General features: G+C 40.7%; 1 protein-coding gene across 1 annotated transcript in view; it reads right to left on the reverse strand.

The window, feature by feature from the left end:
* Window positions 1-10,060, reverse strand: part of LOC126267408 (uncharacterized) — a 42,516-nt gene extending 32,456 nt beyond the window's left edge. Inside the window, exon 1 of the mRNA XM_049972637.1 lies at window positions 9,129-10,060. Coding sequence (XP_049828594.1) covers window positions 9,129-9,695 — 567 coding nt within the window. The 5' untranslated portion in view covers window positions 9,696-10,060. The remainder of the gene's footprint in view (window positions 1-9,128) is intronic.
* Window positions 10,061-18,971: the final 8,911 nt, after the last annotated feature.

The following is an 18,971-nucleotide window of genomic DNA, read 5'->3' on the forward strand; positions in this document are numbered from 1 at the left end:
CTCCCACTTTGCAATCTATCTAGTTTTCCTTTAACTGGCTTGCAAATGACAAAAGATACTGGAAAAGCTCTACAAAACATAGACCCTGCTGACTGCTTTGAGGATACAAGGGCCTAGAATCCTGTTGCACAACCGAATGACGGTTCAAACAGTCGCTTAAACTGTGCACAAAACATGTCAAGCTCTGTGAATGGGATTACTGTTGAAACTAAACTAACCTGGTCTTGAATTTGAAAACCAAAATTGACAAAAGTGCTTAAGCAAAAATTTTAGTTGTCATCCAAGAAGTAACTACTAGTAATGTTACTTGCCAAGCTACATTCTTATATTCAGTGTGGACTACAATCTGACCACTACATGTCACCACTATGCATTGAGGAGACTTCAGCTGCGGGGAGCCAATGCACAAGTATGTGTCCTCTTTGATCAGAAATATGGCTGCACCTGTGTCCAACTGGATATCTGCCAACATCCTATTAATGTTCAGTTGCAACATGAGACACTACGTCCCACCTGCTGCTGCCACAAGTGCCAGCAAGATGGGATGTAGTATGCTAACAGCCGATGTCGATGCATGCTGGCCGAGGCAGATACTAGCAAGGTGATCCAGTTTGCAGCACACAAAACAGATGACATCATAGAAAGGGCAGTGACACCGCTGATGTTGTGGACCAGAATCTGGACATGATTTGATGACACAAACATTTTTGGGGTCTTTCAACAACAGAAGGGGGGAAGGGGGGGGGGGATATTGCATGAGCCTCTGCTCGTTTTGCGCCACATGGACGGTGAATCGAGTGCTTTAGTTTGTGAATGTCTACTGACAATGAGGGTGGGGAATCACTATCTCCTGCATTAACTACTGAATCCCATGATGCCTGACCACTGGATGAATGGGTGTTCAGTAAATCAGATGATGATATTGGCTGGTGGTCATCAGTTGATTGTAGAGCACAATGGCAAATAATACTACTAAGAATGTTGACACCTGAAGAATCGTGAAACATAGCTTGTGCTGACACGGTTACTTCTTGAGCTTTGGCAGTTTTTAAGACATCACTCAGGGTGAGATCTGATGCCTCTAAACCTTTTGCACTAATTTCTTGATATTATCATCATAGATTCTGTATACAATGTACCACACTTTTACTGGAAAGATGACATTTGTGGGTCATGCCTTGTAAATCCGCAGCCAATACTGTGTAGAACTGCTGACATTGCTTCACACACTGATTAAACTTGAGTCTAACTGCAACAATATGACTTTGGTGACCGTAATAGTAGCTCAGCAAACAGAAAAAGTCAAACTACAAGGGTCAGAGAGTGGGTGTAATTTTTGCACCACTTCTTACAGTTTGCAACTACAGGACAGTAAGAGCACACATTGACATTCGAGGTCAGCTACTTGACTTGCCTTGCAGTGAAGAACAAAATAAACCTCCCAACTATTGTTTGCATCACTGAAGCAAGCAAACAGCGGAAGGGAGACAAGGAAATGGCAGATTCCAACTGTTGTCGGTGTTGCAGCAGTTGTAACAGCAAGGTCTGCTGCTGCCACAACTTCAGAAAACTCAGGATCCATGTTTCACAGGAACAACTGCACAGTGAGAAACTTCTCATCACTTTTCTTCCTACTCTGCATAGGTAAAACACAGTTTATAATCACCAGAACTGGTGGTAACACAGAGACCAGTGAATGAACAGGTGGTTCTGTGGTCAACAACTGCAGAATTCACAAAGTGAACTGATATCCAAAATAAGTCCCGAGTGTAGCAAAGTATATAACAGCCCAGGGACCAATCCAAACTACAAATGCAAATTAGTTAAGGTCAAGACCATACTATTCAATGGCGCATAATTAAAGGCTTCAGAGACTTGCAAGAGACTAACTGGGGTGAGCCAAGCCGTGGTGCCTAGCAGCATACACACATCAGGGGTAGCGCCACCTGACATGTTTGATGCAACTGCGGCCCCCGGTGCAGGCGCAAACTGAGACCGTCACATGCAGCCTGAGAAACTATGATGTGTTCTCCCTATCATTACTTCGACTAGGCAGGGAATCTAAATCACCATCAAATACTAAAGTTTCCACTGATCCCTTCTAAATGCTGCCTAAAGTTCATAAACTTAACACCCAAGACACCCCATTGTGGCTGGTTGCTTTGGCACCACAGAAAGAATCTCTGCTCTCGTGGATCAACACCTTCAGCCTATTACCTGTAACCTACCCTCCTATATAAAAGACAAAAACCATTTTCTCCACCAATTTTTCATAGCTCTCGTTCATTTATCACACACCACCCTGTTTTTCACTATCAGTACTACCACCCTCTACATTAACATCTCCACTGCTCGTGGCCTTGCTGCAATTGAGCACCTCCTCCCTGGTCAGGATGACCAGCTATATCCTCATCGGCAATTACTCAACTTTGGTGGCATCGTCTACAAATAAATCCATGGTACAGCAGTGGGCACCCACATGGCACTGTCCTATGCCAACCTATTCATGGGCCATGTAGAGAAATCCTTCCCAGCTGCCCAGAATCCCAAAACCATCATCTGGTTCAGATTCATTGACAATACCTCCATGAGCTGTACTGAGGGTGAAGACAACCTATTCATATTCCTCCAGAACCTCAATACCTTCTCCCTCATCCACTTCACTTTGTCTTCCTCAACCAACAAGCCACATTCCTCAATGCTTACCAACTCAAGGATGGTTACATCAGTACCTCCATCCACACAGAAACTACAACCACCAACAACACCCCCAGTTCCACACCTGCCACCTGTTCCATACCAAAATGTCCCCTGCACAGAGCCAGATCACCCATGGTCATCACAACCAGTGTGACAGGCAGTCCCTCTCCAAGTACGCCTTCACAGATCGAAGTTACCTTCTCAACCTGGTCCAGAAACAGAACTCACTTGTCTTGCCTCTCCAGTGACCAACCACATCCTACATACCCACTGGCTACAAAGGAGCAATCTGCTCATGACTCAGTAGCACCCAGGGTTAGAGCAACTGAATCATATTTTCAACCAGGTTTTTGGATACCTGTTGCCGTTCTATAAAATGAGGAATACAGTTCCCACTATCCTCCCCACCCCTTTTGTCGTGGTATTCCACAACCCACCAAATCTATACAGTATCCTTGTCCATCCCTTCTTCATCATCGTTCCCAATGCCTTGTCTCATGACTCATATCCCTGTAATAGACCAAGATGAAAGACCTGTCCCATATGATGGCTGTTCAAAAAGTAAGGTGGCTATTCAAATTTCATGGGCAATGTACATTTAATTATTGATTTTTTTATGTTGGTACACATACCCAGAACATATGTTCAAAGTTCAAGTGTACAGCCTACTTAATTTGTTTTTTCACAGATAGGAAGGTTGGACAGGTTTTAGCGTGCTCAGTCATTTTCGATTATTATAAAAAATGGAGCAAAGAATTTGCATCAAATTTTGTATGAAAAATGGAATCAAGTGCACTAAAACACTTGAAATGTTGTCAGGGGCATATGGTGAGTCTGCCCTAAGTACAAAAAATGTTTACAAGTGGTACAAGCTCTTCCAAGATGGCCAAGAAGACGCCAATGATGAACCTCGCTCTGGGTGCCCCAGCACATCAACAACAGATGATAATGTTGAAGCTGTGAAGAAAATTGTTTTGGAAAACCGTGAAATTACCGTAAGAGAAGTTGCTGAGGATTTTGGCATATCGATCGACTCGTGTCACGCAATTTTTTCGGATGATTTGGGTCTGAGACTTGTGTCAGCGAAGTTTGTTCCAAAACTTCTCAATTTTGATCAAAAGAACCAACGCATGAGCGTTGCTCAGGAGCTCTTGAATGACATCAATGATGGTCCTGATTTGCTCAAAAGGGCCATAACTGGTGATGATACATGGGTTTATGGTTATGACATCAAAACCCAAAGTCCAATCATCCCAATGGAAACATCTCGGACAGCCAAGACAGAAAAAAGGCACGCCAAGTTGGATCAAATGTCACAGTTTTGCTCGCTGTTTGTTTCAATTACTGTGGTATAGTGCATCATAAATTTTTGCCGCAAGGTCGTACGGTCAATAAGGAGTATTACCTTGACACTCAGCACTGTTTGCGAGAAGCAATATGGAAGAAAGAGAGAAAAAAAAAAAAAAAAAAAAACTCCAGAGTTGTGGAAAAACATTTCATGGCTTTTGCATCATGAAAATGCACCTGTTCATTCATCGTTGCTCGAGAGAGATTTTTTGGCCCAAGACAACATGACAATCGTGCCTCAGCCACCATATACAATAGACTTGGCCCCCTGCGACTTTTTCCTGTTCCCAAAACTGAAGGGACCTACAAAAGGACGAAGATTTTCACTGATTGAGGAAATAAAAGCTGTATTGCTGGAAGTACTCAAGGCTGTACCAAAAAGTGCTTATTAGAAGTGCTTCAAGGACTGGAAGAAGCGTTGGCACAAGTGTATTGTATCTGAGAGGGATTACTTTGAAGGGGACAACATGAATATTGATTAATAAATAAATATTTTTTCATAAAAACATAAAGTGACCTTAATTTTTGAAGACACTTCGTACATCCTGCCACTGCTACTCACTCAAGTCCTGTTACAGGCATCTCCTATCTCATTACAGGCAGGGCCAACTGTTAAAGCAGCCCATATGAACTGCCAACTGAGCTGCAACCATGAGCTGGTTTGTATGTGGGCATGACAACTAACAAACTGTCTGTCCACATGAATGGCCATCAACAAACAATTGCCAAGAGGCACCCAGTTGCGGAACATGCCACACAGTGCAGTGAGCTTCAGTTTAATGACAGTTTCATATCCTGCGCATCTGGATTCTTCGTACCAACACAAGTTCATGTGAATTGCACAGGTGGGAACTCTCACTACAATGTGGCTTTCATTCTCATAACTTCCCCGGGCTTAAACCTTCACTAGTTCCCATCTCCCACTTACCTATCCCCTTCCATGCTCCCACTCCAGTACTACAGACATCATCTATCCTGCCAAAGCACCTCCTTTCCCCCATCTCTACTTCTGTCCTCTCTCTTTTCCCCCCTCAACCCCCCTCATCCCACAGAAGAGCCTCCCAGTGTTGCATTTAAGGCCTGTCCTTTCCCCAGCAAGACCCTGCACACTCTAATAGGCTGCACTAGTATCTTCCCTCACAGGTACCCTACTATCCCTCTCCCTTCCCAGAATTTAGGATTTGACATCGGTATTGTGGAGATTAGGAGGGCGACTAAAAGCTATTGTAGGTGTGGTGAGCAAAATGTTGGACAGAATGGACCTCATTTCAGGGCACGGTATTAAGAATCATAGTCTTGTTGAAGTAACTGATTAATGCAGTCAAGACCAGGATAATAATGAGTGACAAGAGGTGTACTCCTAAGTTTTTTAAAGGGATCAACAATACCAGAATTGGATGACATGGCCAGGGAAACCTGCCTTTAAACTAGGCTGGTGGGATAATTAAGCCCAGTGGAGGCTGCACTGAGAATGGTGGTGCACTGCTGCAACTGAATAAATGTGTTTGCCTCAAGTGCCAGAGCTGTATAGGAGGGAAAATTTTCCAAGAAAAGATTCCATCTGTCAAAACGTAAGTACTATTGTTTGTTAGTAGGTTTAATGTGAACAGAAGTGTGTAGCTGACCCTCGTTGAGGATGAGGTAACCATCAAGGGAAGCGGAAAGGGATTCAGAATAGGACAATATGAAATTTAATTGGGAGAATGTATTTGGAAATTCCAAAAATTTTAGGTCAGCCTCACCATGAGTCCATATGGTAAAGATGTTATCAATAAATATAAACCAAACCAGGGGCTTTTTCAGAGCTTATAAATCCCTGGAAAGACCTCTCCAAGCAACTGAAATGAAGTCGATTCTGTCCGAGATTTTGCCCAACACACTTAAAATAGCATTTAGTCACCCCACAGTAGCTTTGTCAGATCCTCTGCTCCTTCAGCACCCATTTCCCTACCCTGTGGCTCCTACCCCTGTGACCATCCCCACACTACTACCACCACCTATGCCAGCCTTGTAGCTGGCAAAATATACAGTATCAAAGGGAGAGCTACAAGTGAAACAACAAATGTCATGTATCAGCTGTTATGTAAACACTGTTTGGCTTTTTACAGTGACATCACTATCACCAAGTTATCTGTTAGGATAAATGGGCATAGGTAGAATGTAGAGATATGAAGTTGATGATTGCATAGGCTCGGTTTTGGGTAAAGCAGGTGGTAGTCTACAGTCTATTGATAGAATACTGTGGGAATGCAATCAGTCTACAAGGGAAATTGCTTCCAAATCACTTGTGTGTCCCATTATGGAATATTGTTCAAGTGTGTGGGATCTGTACCAAATAAGACAAACAGAGGATATTGAACATAAACAGAGAATGGTCCCCAGTTTGCTTCACCCATGTGAGAGTGTCACAGAAATACTGAAGAAACTGAACTGGCAGACTCCTGAATATAGACATAAACTATTCCGAGAAAGTCTACTAACAAAGTTTCAAAAAACAGTTTTAAACGAGTCTAGGAACATACTACAATCCCTGATGCATTGCTCAGTTAGGGATCATGAGGGCAAGGTTAGAATAATTATATCACACACAGAGACATTTAAACAATTACAGTGCATGCAAAGAGATTTAAACAACCATTCTAGCCCATGCTCTAAACATAAAATAGCAAGTATCCTCTGAAAGCTCTTTAAAGAGGTTTGTAGAGTACAAATGTAGAAGTAGGTATATTCTAGCAACACAAAATATCCTGTTGCAGAACATGATCTACAACACAACAGTTGTGGCCTTGGTACCTGTTTCACCATACCTGCCATTTGGATTCTTCCCCAGACACCAGTTTCTCAGGTGGCTGCCATTACAACATGTTCTTTGTTCTCACCACCCACTTGACTTCAATTTATGTCAATTTTTTTCGTCTCAGTATTCCTTTCTACACTCCCTTTTAGATTGCATAACGCCTATCTTTCACCATTAAGCCTTCAGATTTTCAAATCTCGTCCAGTGTGGTTCCCAACAATCAGTCTTTCCTTCCCATTCTGTCTGGTAGGTTTTCCCTCGCCCAGGCTTTGGGCAACCTTTCCAAACTTCTATACCCTTATATGGGCATTCTCTATCTATTGCTTGGTGAGTAGGCTTTTTATCTATCCAGTTACATTACGTTTTCAAAAATTGATTATTTTCGTTGAACACATACACACACACACACACACACACAAACAAAAATCATACATGCATAAGTCACACACACCTGGCCACTGTCATCACGAGGCAGCGTAGCCTAAATGCAGTGAGCAGCGATCTTGGCAGTGGGGTACAGAAGACATGGGGTGAGATCGGTCGGGATAGCAGGACAGGGGTGGGAAAATGCTGTAGTGCTGCCTGAGGGAATGTGCAGGCACATAGAAGGGATACGATTGTGGGCTTTTAGGTGCAGTACTGAGAGGTTGTGTGCTTGATGGGAAAAATGGGATTGAGCATGTGCAGATGTGCTGGGGAAATGGGGTGGGGGGGGGGGGGGGGGGGGGAGAGGCATGTCAGGGGTTTGTGAAGCTGCATTGGGAGCAGGGAAGGAAGACTTTGTTCAATAGCTTAGTCTACTTTTAAACGTGCCTACCTGCCACTCAATCATTACTCTATGCAGTGACTAGCAGTCTATTCCATTTCACTGCTGTTATTGCATGCTGGATTTTACATTGTTAAAAAGTTAGCAGTATATTCACATAGTTGAATGCACAATAATAATAGCTTAACTAGAGTTACATACTATAAATGGTAAAGAATTAGCATTTCTTCTGTGAGATGCTAATTGTAGCAGTTTTTAGTGTCTGCAGAATATGACCTTTGACACACAATCCTACTGATATATCATTAATGACAGTCAGATGTTAGAGTGGACTAAAATAGAAGTTTTTAATATCTGCTAGTCAATTGGCATGATCTGCTCACTACCATCAATCTTTCCTCCATTATTTTCTAATAATTTGTCATCTCTCCACTTTTATGACATACTAAAACTGTACTATTTAAATGAGATGTGTATTAGGAATATTTCTAGCAAGAAATAACCTTCATTCGATTTCTGAAAAAGAAATTTCTGGTTAACACACCTTAAAAGTGTGTAACCCTAATTTGCTAACATGGGAGTGCGAACAATAAAGCAAAATGATAACAGAGCTCTGCGAACTTACCAAGGCAAAAATTTGTTCTTTAGCTACTAATAGCAAAAAAGAATGAAGCTAAGATGACAAAAGGCAAATATATCTATAAGACTTTGCTTAGTAGAACAAAAGAAAAAAAGAAGCTGGTTGATTTTGTAGACAGACAATAACATAACACCAGAAACAAGATAACTGTATGGTTAGTGAATAGTTGCAACGAGCAAAAATCTGCTAGTCTTGTATGGAAACAAAAAACAACTAGTGGCTCCATATGTGAATGGAACGGGGAAAAAAAAACCTGATAACTGCACAATGGGGTGTACAGACCTGAAAACAAACACAGCAAGTAAAAACAACTTAATGGCATAGAGAGCAAAAGGTACAAGGGAAATAAAGAGAAGTGGAAGTGTCCAGAAACAAAACAATGTTTTGAAAAAAAAAGTGAAGTTTGTGTTAACAGGTAATGGAAGATACTTAAAAATTAAATTGGAGTAAGACGAATCTGGAATGCAGTATGTAACAGAAAATATAACTCAGGTAGAATGCTCTGAGATGTGCGTGCTGTAATTTCATATCTTTGAATATGCCTTTGTGAGATGATGGTTGCTTTCAGAAGTGATAACAGGTCCATGGTTGTGGGCATTTTCGTTCTCAAACAGTTCACCGTTGGTCACACGAAATTCAGTCTACAGAAAGTTATCCAATGTAAGCTGCAACTAGTATCCGACAGTTATGAGTAATTCGAACGTAGACACACTTTCAAACGGACACTAATTGGGAAAATGGACGTGTGTCGGTAACGGATTACCCACTGCAAGCTTGTCGATATAGCAATAAGCAATATGACCTACATGTTGAAAAGCCTTTGGTTAGTAAATTAAATTATTTCTCAATGTCATTACTGGTTCAAATGCGAAGATTACCTTATTCAGCGCGTGTTCTTCATTGTTATCAGCTGTTCTCTCATTAATTTGTTTGTTGCAAGGGAGTTGCGCTCTGGCATCCTTATTTTCCGCTAAAAGTTTGTTCTGGTTGCTGCTATCAATATGCGTATGGATTTCTTTCGTACATTTAAGAATTTTCTTTTTCTTTGGAGCAAATTTATGAGCTGGTATATACGAGAAATCGTATTTCGACTCCAGTCTTCTCTTTCTATTGTTCAGCTGCTTTGCTAGCCGCTTGGGATTTCTTCTAAGTTGCTCCTGCCCAGGCTGGGCTGGAAAGATACTATCATTAGGCCGGATGTTCTCAGATCCATTGTTTAATCCGCGCTCTTTTGATATCGTAGGCTGTAAGTTAATTGAATCTATTCTCGTCTGTAGTTTATGTCCACACATTTTATGTAAGGGCGTCTTTTCAACAACCTTGATTATAACACAGTCATCGTCACCACAAACATCAACGTTTCGGTTCTCATCTGTATCGTTGTCATTTACCTTAAATGACGGGCTACTAATTTCATTATTACAGTCAGCTGAAGTGGAACTCATGTTGCAGTTGTTGAGTGGTATGAAACTAAGTTATGTTCATCTTTTGTCTGTTACGTGTGCGTTGTCGAGACTATTATTTTACGTTAAATAACAATGCGTTTGCGTGAAGCCTTACTCTAATACAAGAAAACAGTTTTTGTTTTAATTTGTTTAAGCCACTGTTTTCACTCGCACGAGTACCTATACCTTCAAATTTACGCGCCGCAGAGCATTTAAACTGAAAATGTGCTAATGTACCAATATGGTACGTAAAGTGGAAATGTAGCAAATAACTCGATAAGTGTAAAATAAAGTTATTGCAAGCAGTACACACTAATTTAGTTCTGTGCGTGAATGTAGACATCTTAATTTAACCGTAAGAATAGGTTTTCAAATGTGGACTCTTTCCTGTTTTCTTTTTCTATTACAATTAAAATGCTGCGAATGCCGCGCAACCACTTGATAAGTGAATAAAACGCAGCTCAACATATGTAAACACGATACGTTTCATAATAAGGATGAGATTTAATCTAAGATCGATTCACAACCATCTTCACCGAATACACGTTCGAGATAATCATTGTGAATGTGATAGGACGACAGTAGGGGTTTTCAGTCACATTTTTTTAAATGTAAACTGCTTGCGAATCAGCAAATCGATTTCATATAACTAACACGATTTCGTCAACCATTACCAAGTACTACACTGTACCAACTCTTCTTCATCAAAATAATATCACAGTTTTAAAACTAACTATGAAATTAACTGATAAACTCAACCTGTAAATCTTCAAAACACTGAGAGATGGCTGTATGGGCTTCAGGCCAAATATCACAATAAATAACAGACACTTAATGGATGACAGAGAACTATGAAGCAACAACTGTTTCTGCGCGACATATAAAAGTTTATTAGTGTTGCTCGATGAATTTATATATCTTTTCGCCATTTTAAGTATTTGCGTGCAACAGGCGTCATATGGATAATTAAAAAACATTTGCCATGATACCGATGTTAGTTAAACTTGCCTACTGTTTTATTGTGCTATTTACTGAAATAAACACGATCGAATGGAATACGATAAGAAGTGCTTATACAAAGGTGCACAGGTAGGGGCGTAAGTATAGAACTGCGCATTTGTGATGACACACACAAAAATGACAGACATGTGATTAAGATCGAGTGATTTAATGGGACAGTCGAGGCGGGCAAAGTGCCTCTGTATTTTTGTCAGACAATAAAACTTAGCCCCCGTTGTGTATGCGTGGAGCCCTGTGAAAAAACTATTATTGCCTTGGAAGACCGGTCTGTTCACAGCCTACTCATCATGAAGATGCAGAAGGAAAAGCAATATTTGGCCGCCAATAATGTTGAAATGAAGATCCCTGTTCATGCTCACAATAACCTGAATGAGTGGCCCACGTCATGATATGGAAACCACCCCCAAAACATTGTAGAACCAGTTCCTAACTGAAGTACACCTTCCAGATACCTACAGTGGGTTAAATGCCTCATTGGACCATCGATCCATTAGATTCCCTGCATCAATTGAAAAGAGGGAAAATCACTACTCACTAGTTCATATTACAAACCTCCAGTCTGTTATTGTTCAGTTTCAGTGTTGTTTGCCCAAATGAAGATGTAGGCCTACAGCTCAGTTATCCACCGCTGTGAACAATGGCCCTTTTCTGTGATCAATGGCCCTTTGCGAGGAACCTGACCCCAAGCGCCCATAGCGTGCAGTTCCCTTCGTAATGTTCATTCTGAAACTGACTGATGTGGATCTGCAGTCACTGAAAGTAACAATTTCTGTCTGGTGAACCCAACTGTCATTGACAGGATATAACACATGTCTCCTGTCCCTGTTGGTGAGGACCTTCTTATGGCCACGTACATTGGTGCAAGTTGTACACCATTCTTTGTGGACATGTTGGATAGACCATATTGATACACCAACAAAACAGGCAGCTTCATGGTCATGGAAAACATCCAAACTTGATATTTCCCCTTTATCATTATATCATGCCCATCTTACTGCTCAAATTCTATACAACTTAGAGAAACTTAATTTAATGGCGCTTCCAAAAACTTACACATGGCTTCACTGCCATGACCTGTCCCAGCAGTGGAAGGTCACTGACCTCCTGATACCATTTTTACACCACCCACAGTGATTGAAAGCAAAGTGTGTGCTCTGCAAGGATTGATTAATTTTGCCTCAAGAACATGTAACAGAACGCTATCCAGCTGCCAGTATTGAATGGAGAGGAGCCTCAAAGTGGAGTAAAAGTAGAAAATTATACAACAGGATCAGGTAGACTAGGGACATATTTGGAAGAAGAAAGAACTCCAGATGTGGTAGTCATGCCGTAGGTGCAGCACTGAGTGGGGACCAAGACAGTTCTAGGAACTCACTGAGTGGGGACCAAGACAGTTCTAGGAACTCACTGAGTGGGGACTAAGATAAGTTTAGCATAGCAACTCATGTCCAGAAACATACTGTTTTCCCACTAGACGCAAAATACCACAACAAATGTTGCCGTCTGATTCCTGCTGCTTTTTGTCTAGATCCAGCTACAAGCACAGCTTTATCTGACAACCACCAATGTCAACACAGATACCATACCTCCTTGCCATTTTCTAGTACACACAATCATGAATCCCTGGTCCTCCAGCATCCATCGCAGCCATGACCCCAGTCAGTAGGTCTTCCTCAGAACCCACAGAGGTTTTGTAAATCGAGGATTTCATGTGACTCCACAAGTAGTATTCTAGTGGATTCAAGTTGAGAGAATGTGCAAACCATGCAATTGGGCCACCATGACGTATCCACTGTTGCCCAAATTGTTGGTCCAGATGATGTTAGACTGCACTTGAAAAATGAGGTGTTGCACCATCATGCTGGAGCCATGTGTTTTGACACACTTGTAGTGACACATCTTCCAAGAGCCCATGTAGTATGTTGTCAAGGAATCACAAGTACATGGCACCCATGAGATATGGTGGAAGAAGGCATGGCCCAGTCACATGTCCATCCATGAACTCTGCCCATATGTTCAAACTGTATCATTCCTGAAATCCATTGGGAGTGTGTAGCATGTGTGTTGTCATCAGTCAACATAGGGGAACACCGTCCCTGGTGATCTTTGCTTCATCCGTGAAAATGATCCCCAATGGGAAGTAGGGCTCACCAACATAATGGTGCAAGAATGACCTGCAGAATTGGCTCGTGAAGCAAAATACAGCTGCTGCATTGACTGTACCTTCTGAAGGTAGTATGAGCGAAGCTGCTGCTAATGCAGAACACACCAGATAGTTTGGCGATCCATGTTCTTTCTACCTGCTACATATCTGATACTCGTTGCATCCTCTTCCACTACATGGAGTATAGCCTCTTCAGATTCGGATCTGCAGCAACACTGTAGAGCAACAGTTGACCCTGCTGTGTGTGAATAGACCTGGTCTCCGAGTCCCACTAGCATGTCATAGCATGAGAGGGAGTGTGAAGGTGTCTGCCGATGTGGAAAATGCACCGCATATAACTGACTAGCAGTCCTCCCATTGCACCAAGCATCACCATATGATAACATCAAGAGGTCTTACTTATTCCATAGTTCACCATCGTCAACACCACACTAAAATGAGATATTCTTACACCTTGCATTCTGTACTGTAACGAATGCTTACTACTTACAGCAGCACAGTATGAACAAAAACCACAAGCATGTACAGAGGTATCCCAAACCTTTCTGGGCGGATACAGTAGTATAGTATGAAGAAAGACCACAAAAACAACAGCATGTACAAGCCTTTCTGGACAGATCACAAACTCAACTGAACGGCATTTAAACAAACTCAAAATGGGCATAAGACATTATGTGATCTGTGAGTAATGTATGTAATACCCTGGTCAGTGGGTCAAAAAAACAGGAGGTGTGAATGTGTGTTGTGGTATTTTGCATGTTGCAGGAAAACGGTATGTTTCCAGACACGAGTTCCTATGCTAAACTTAACTGTCTCCACTATAAGTCCTTAATGCCTGTCAAGGGAATTTAGTTACATTCTGTATGTCAGAGTATCATCTTACCAGCTTTTGAAGTTGAGTGCAGAGTTCATTCATATGATATGAGTTTATATTTGATGATGAACTACAGTTCCAAATATTTAAATTTATTTTTGAAACTCACCTCAATGTAATAGGTATAAATGTACTACATAAAGCAACATATGAAAGGATGTGCTAGAAAGGAACTCAAACCCGGATTTCCCACTTCGCAGTCACCTGACTGCTTAGTGATCCGAGCATTCTTCCGAGATTGACCCTAACTTCCACACGTCACACACGTATCTACTTCTTCTCGTAGATTATTAATTTATTTTCCCCACACTCACACATCTTGTGATTCCCATGCAGGTTTTTAGAACCTAAAATTACACACAAATTTGTGCCAGACGGGGACTTGAACTTGGATTTCCCATTTATCGCAAGTGGTCATCTGTACCTATTACAATAAAGTTGAGTTTCAAGAATGAATTCGGGTATTTGAAACAGTAGTTTGTCATCTCTGCACATGCCTGTGTTTAATGTGTAACTGCCAGAAGTTTCATTATTGTATGTCTGTTAGTTATTGTTTGTTGATTGGGTGGTTTGGTGGAGGGGACCAAACAGTGAGGTCATCGATCCCATCAGATTAGGGAAAGATGGGGAAGGAAATCAGCCATGCCCTTTCAAAGGAATCATCCTGGCATTTGCCTGAAGCAACTTAGAGAAATCACGGAAAACCTAAATCAGGATGGCCAGACACGGGTTTGAACTGTCATCATCCTGAATGCAAGTCCAGTGAGCTAACCACTGCGCCACCTCACTCAGTCTAGTTATTGATCAACGCTATATTGAGTGGAACATTGTATGGCACAGTTTGTGAATTTCAATATGGCAGAGTTAGAGGAGCAAAACACCTACATTAAAATGTAGTGTGATATTTGAGAAAACCTTCACAGAGACACACCAAATGATGAATACTTAAGCCACTGGTTCATATAGACGGAAGTTAAAGATGACCCTCTTTCAGGATGCCTTTCAACGTTTACTGAAGATACCCATGTCAGGAACATTAACAAAATTGTGCGTGCCAATTGGAGACTGACTGTCCAAGAGAATGCAGAAGAATGCAATATTTCAATTGGATCATGTCATGAAATCCTGACACAGCACCTTGGAATGCATTGTGTTGCCTTGATGTTCATACCACGGCTCACGAGTCAAGACCAGGAAAATCTTCATCTCACAATCTGTGAAGAGATTTGGATCGCGCAACTGAGAACGAGATGTTCCTTTAGAGAATCCTAACTGGTGATGAGACATGAGTCTATGGTTATGATGTTGAGACCCAGGTTCAATCTTCACAGTGGGTTGGTAAAGATTCCCCAATGCCAAAAAAATTGCCTCAGGTTAGGTCAAATGTCAAAGCCTTGCTGATAGTTTTCTTTCACTTTGAAGGATTAGCTCATTATGAATTCATGCTACAGGAACAATTGATGGTACTATCATGTTATATTGCAATGCCTGCAATAAAATGTGAGAAGGAAACGGCCTGAGATGTGGCAAGACAGTTCATGGCTCTTGCATCACAACAACACACCTGCACATTAATTCCTGGTGGTGCATGACTATTGCACAAAAAACAAAATCACGTTTCCGCCTCATCCTCAATACTCTCCGGACCTGGCCCCTCCAGACTTTAATTTATTTCCGGAGTTGAAAACCCAAGTGAAAGGATGAAGATTTGCGGTGATATACAAAATGAAAGAAAATTCGCAGATGATGCTTCGTGCAATCCAGCAATAGGCATACCAGACTGCTTCTGGTGTTGGGAGCGGTATATCAATTGTGGACGTGAGTATTTTAAAGGAGATCATGCACAATAAGTAAAAGGTAAGTGTGAAAAAAAAAAAAAAAAAATTGTGAAAAAGATCCAGTATTTTTTTAACATACCTTGTGTAAATGCAGATCAAGTAAAGACAGATCTGACAATGATAATCCACGACTTCTCATTGTCTCGATTCCGATAACCTGCATGGGTATTGTGAGATGTGTGATTGTGGGTAAATGAATTAATAATATATGAGAAGAAATAGATAGTTGTGTGACATTGATTTTGGGTTATTCCGGGAAGTGTGCTCGGCAAGGCACCTGATTGCGATAAGTGGGAAATTCGGGTTTGAGTCCTGGTCCAGTACAAATTTTAATATATGTCACTTTAAGTATTACATCTATATCTATTACCATTGAATGAATTTCAAGAATAAATTTCAGTATGATAGAGATCTTAGGGCCTTAAAAGACAAGTTTCACTAAACATGATCAGGTGGTAATTGTGGATAAGACAGCAAATTGCTTGAACAGAGACAGTCCATATGACATGGATGGTAACCCGAACAAGATAGCTCTCCTTCTTAACTGAGGGAATGAATGTGCACCTTTTCAAGCTGTTCAGGCTTCACGATTGGCCTTTCTTTAGCAATGCCCTACACGGAATTACTGTGTAGCTTGAAATGATACTGATGATTGCCAGTCAGGTGCACCTTGGACTGGTGCTGGTGGTACTGTCGAGAGATGAGGTTTTGCTATCCATAACATCTGATGTTGTCTTCAAAAATGCAAACATATTAATTTATCAATAGTTTCTCTTTATAGGACATCCAAAACCATAGTGTATATCATTTGTGATTGATAACATCCACTACAGTTGTAAAAATTTTATTTTTCAATAGGAGGAGAGCACTACCAGGTTTCAGCACAGTGATCCCATTTTCAGATGCATCTGAAAAAATACAAGTAAAACATAATGGCTGTACATATTATCAAACTCTAAACAGCCAACAAAACATGTAGTAATATTCTAAAGACGAAATTACATGTACATACAGAATGTCCATTGGAGTCAACTAATGGAGTTTAATAGCGTGGTTCTCTGGTAAATGGTGTGTAAGCAGAAAATCCATTTCATATATTCATAGGCAGGATGAAAAATCTCTCTAAGAACAGGGCCTACATAAATGGCAATGGTGCTATGTCTAGAAGTTTTAGATATGATTATAATGTCAATAAGAAATTTGAGCTTAGCCATGAGATGGCATGCTTGGTGCACTTGCATATGTGTCAGTAACATGGTCTGTCACCTGACACTTTAACATTGGTGTATGGTTGGTACGATACCAGATGGGCGTGTATGAAGTACAGGTAAGACAGAATCTATACTTCAGGGGACATCGTGTGCATATGACATCTATAGGTTCAGTGTCTACGTGTTGTATCTCTTTCCGGTTCCAGTGTGCTGGTGTGTCCAGTGATTTCGCTTTAAATGGAAGCATGTTATTGTCACCCTTAAGCTTTGATCTTTCTGACTCTGAATTGTGATTTATGGGTGTGGGGACATTAAAAGTTTTTTGATTTTATTTGAGGTGGTTGCACTCTTTTATACAGTGCGTCCCAGGAGTAATGGTCAATATTCAGAGATATGACAGGAATGATCATTAGAAGCAAACATGTCTAGTAAGTATGGGCTCTAAAAAACTTACCTTAAAAGCTATGAGCACTGTTCATCTTTATTACTGTGAAACAAATCTCTTCAACTACAAGCTCTTTGCTTTCCGTATTTTGGGAGGAGTTAGTACAGAACAAAACACGAAAAAAATTGCCTAGTAAACGTGGGCTCTAAAACGCATACCTTAAGAGCTATGAGCACTTGTTCAGCAGAAGCTATGTCTTTCACAGTAACGAAGATGAACAAGTGCTCAGAGCTCTTAAGGTATGCAGTTTAGAGCTCATGTTTACTGGACATTTTTTATTGCTTTGGCCCATAATATTGCCTCACAAAACATGGAAAGCAAAGAGCCTGCAGTAGAACAGATGTGTTACACAGTACTGAAGTGTTCATAACTCTTAAGTTATGCAATTTAGAGCCCGTGTTTACTATATGTTTTTTGCTTCGAATGATCGTTCTGTCATAATCCTGAATATTGACCATTTTTCCTGGGACACCCTGTTTTTAGGGATATAATGTGTCTCATGTAGGCCCTCTTCTATGAGTGGTTTTCCATCTGGTGTAGGAATATATCATCATAATCATCATCATCATCATCATCATCATTTAAGACTGATTATGCCTTTCAGCGTTCAGTCTGGAGCATAGTCCCCCTTATAAAATTCCTCCATGATCCCCTACTCCGTGCTAACATTGGTGCCTCTTCTGATGTTAAGCCTATTACTTCAAAATCATTCTTAACCGAATCCAGGTACCTTCTCCTTGGTCTGCCCCGACTCCTCCTACCCTCTACTGCTGAACCCATGAGTCTCTTGGGTAATCTTGCTTCTCCCATGCGTGTAACATGACCCCACCATCTAAGCCTGTTCGCCCTGACTGCTACATCTATAGAGTTCATTCCCAGTTTTTCTTTGATTTCCTCATTGTGGACACCCTCCTGCCATTGGTCCCATCTACTAGTACCTGCAATCATCCTAGCTACTTCCATTTCCGTAACCTCAACCTTACTGATAAGGTACACTGAATCCACCCAGCTTTCGCTCCCATACAACAAAGTTGGTCGAAAGACTGAATGGTGCACAGATAACTTAGTCTTGATACTGACTTACTTCTTGCAGAAGAGAGTAGCTGTGCACTCACTGCATTAGCTTTGCTACACCTTGCTTCCAGTTCTTTCACTATGTTTCCATCATGAGAGAATATGCATCCTAAGTACTTGAAACTGTCCACCTGTTCTAACTTTGTTCCTCCTATTTGGCACTCAATCCCTTTATATAATAATAATAATAATAATAATAATAATAATAATAATAATAATAATATTTATTCAACATCGAATAATCAAATACAATCCCTAGAAATAATACAGTTTCAGGACATCATATAGATTATTCTTCTGAATACGTCAGTTTATAAATTTAAAAACTAATGGTTTGTTTGTATTAATAAATTTTACATTTGATGCATTTTACATTTGGTAGTATACAATCACAATATTACAAATAATGTTGTTATCAACATCGTATTAGTTGTAAGTTACTTTAAACTATGAGCTTGACATACTTATGAAGCACTTTTCATATAGATATAGTACTCATCTAAGGAATAAAAAGGGTTTTCAATTAGAATTTTTTTAGCTGATCTTTTAATTTGTTACTAGGAAGGGTTGTGAAACTTTTTGGTAGGGCATTAGCTAGCTTCAGCCCAGCATAAAGTGCATTTTTTTCATATAAAGCTGTTCTGTGGCTA

Source organism: Schistocerca gregaria, chromosome 4 (genome assembly GCF_023897955.1).
Source record: "Schistocerca gregaria isolate iqSchGreg1 chromosome 4, iqSchGreg1.2, whole genome shotgun sequence".
In the NCBI taxonomy this organism is placed as follows: Eukaryota; Metazoa; Arthropoda; class Insecta; order Orthoptera; family Acrididae; genus Schistocerca; species Schistocerca gregaria.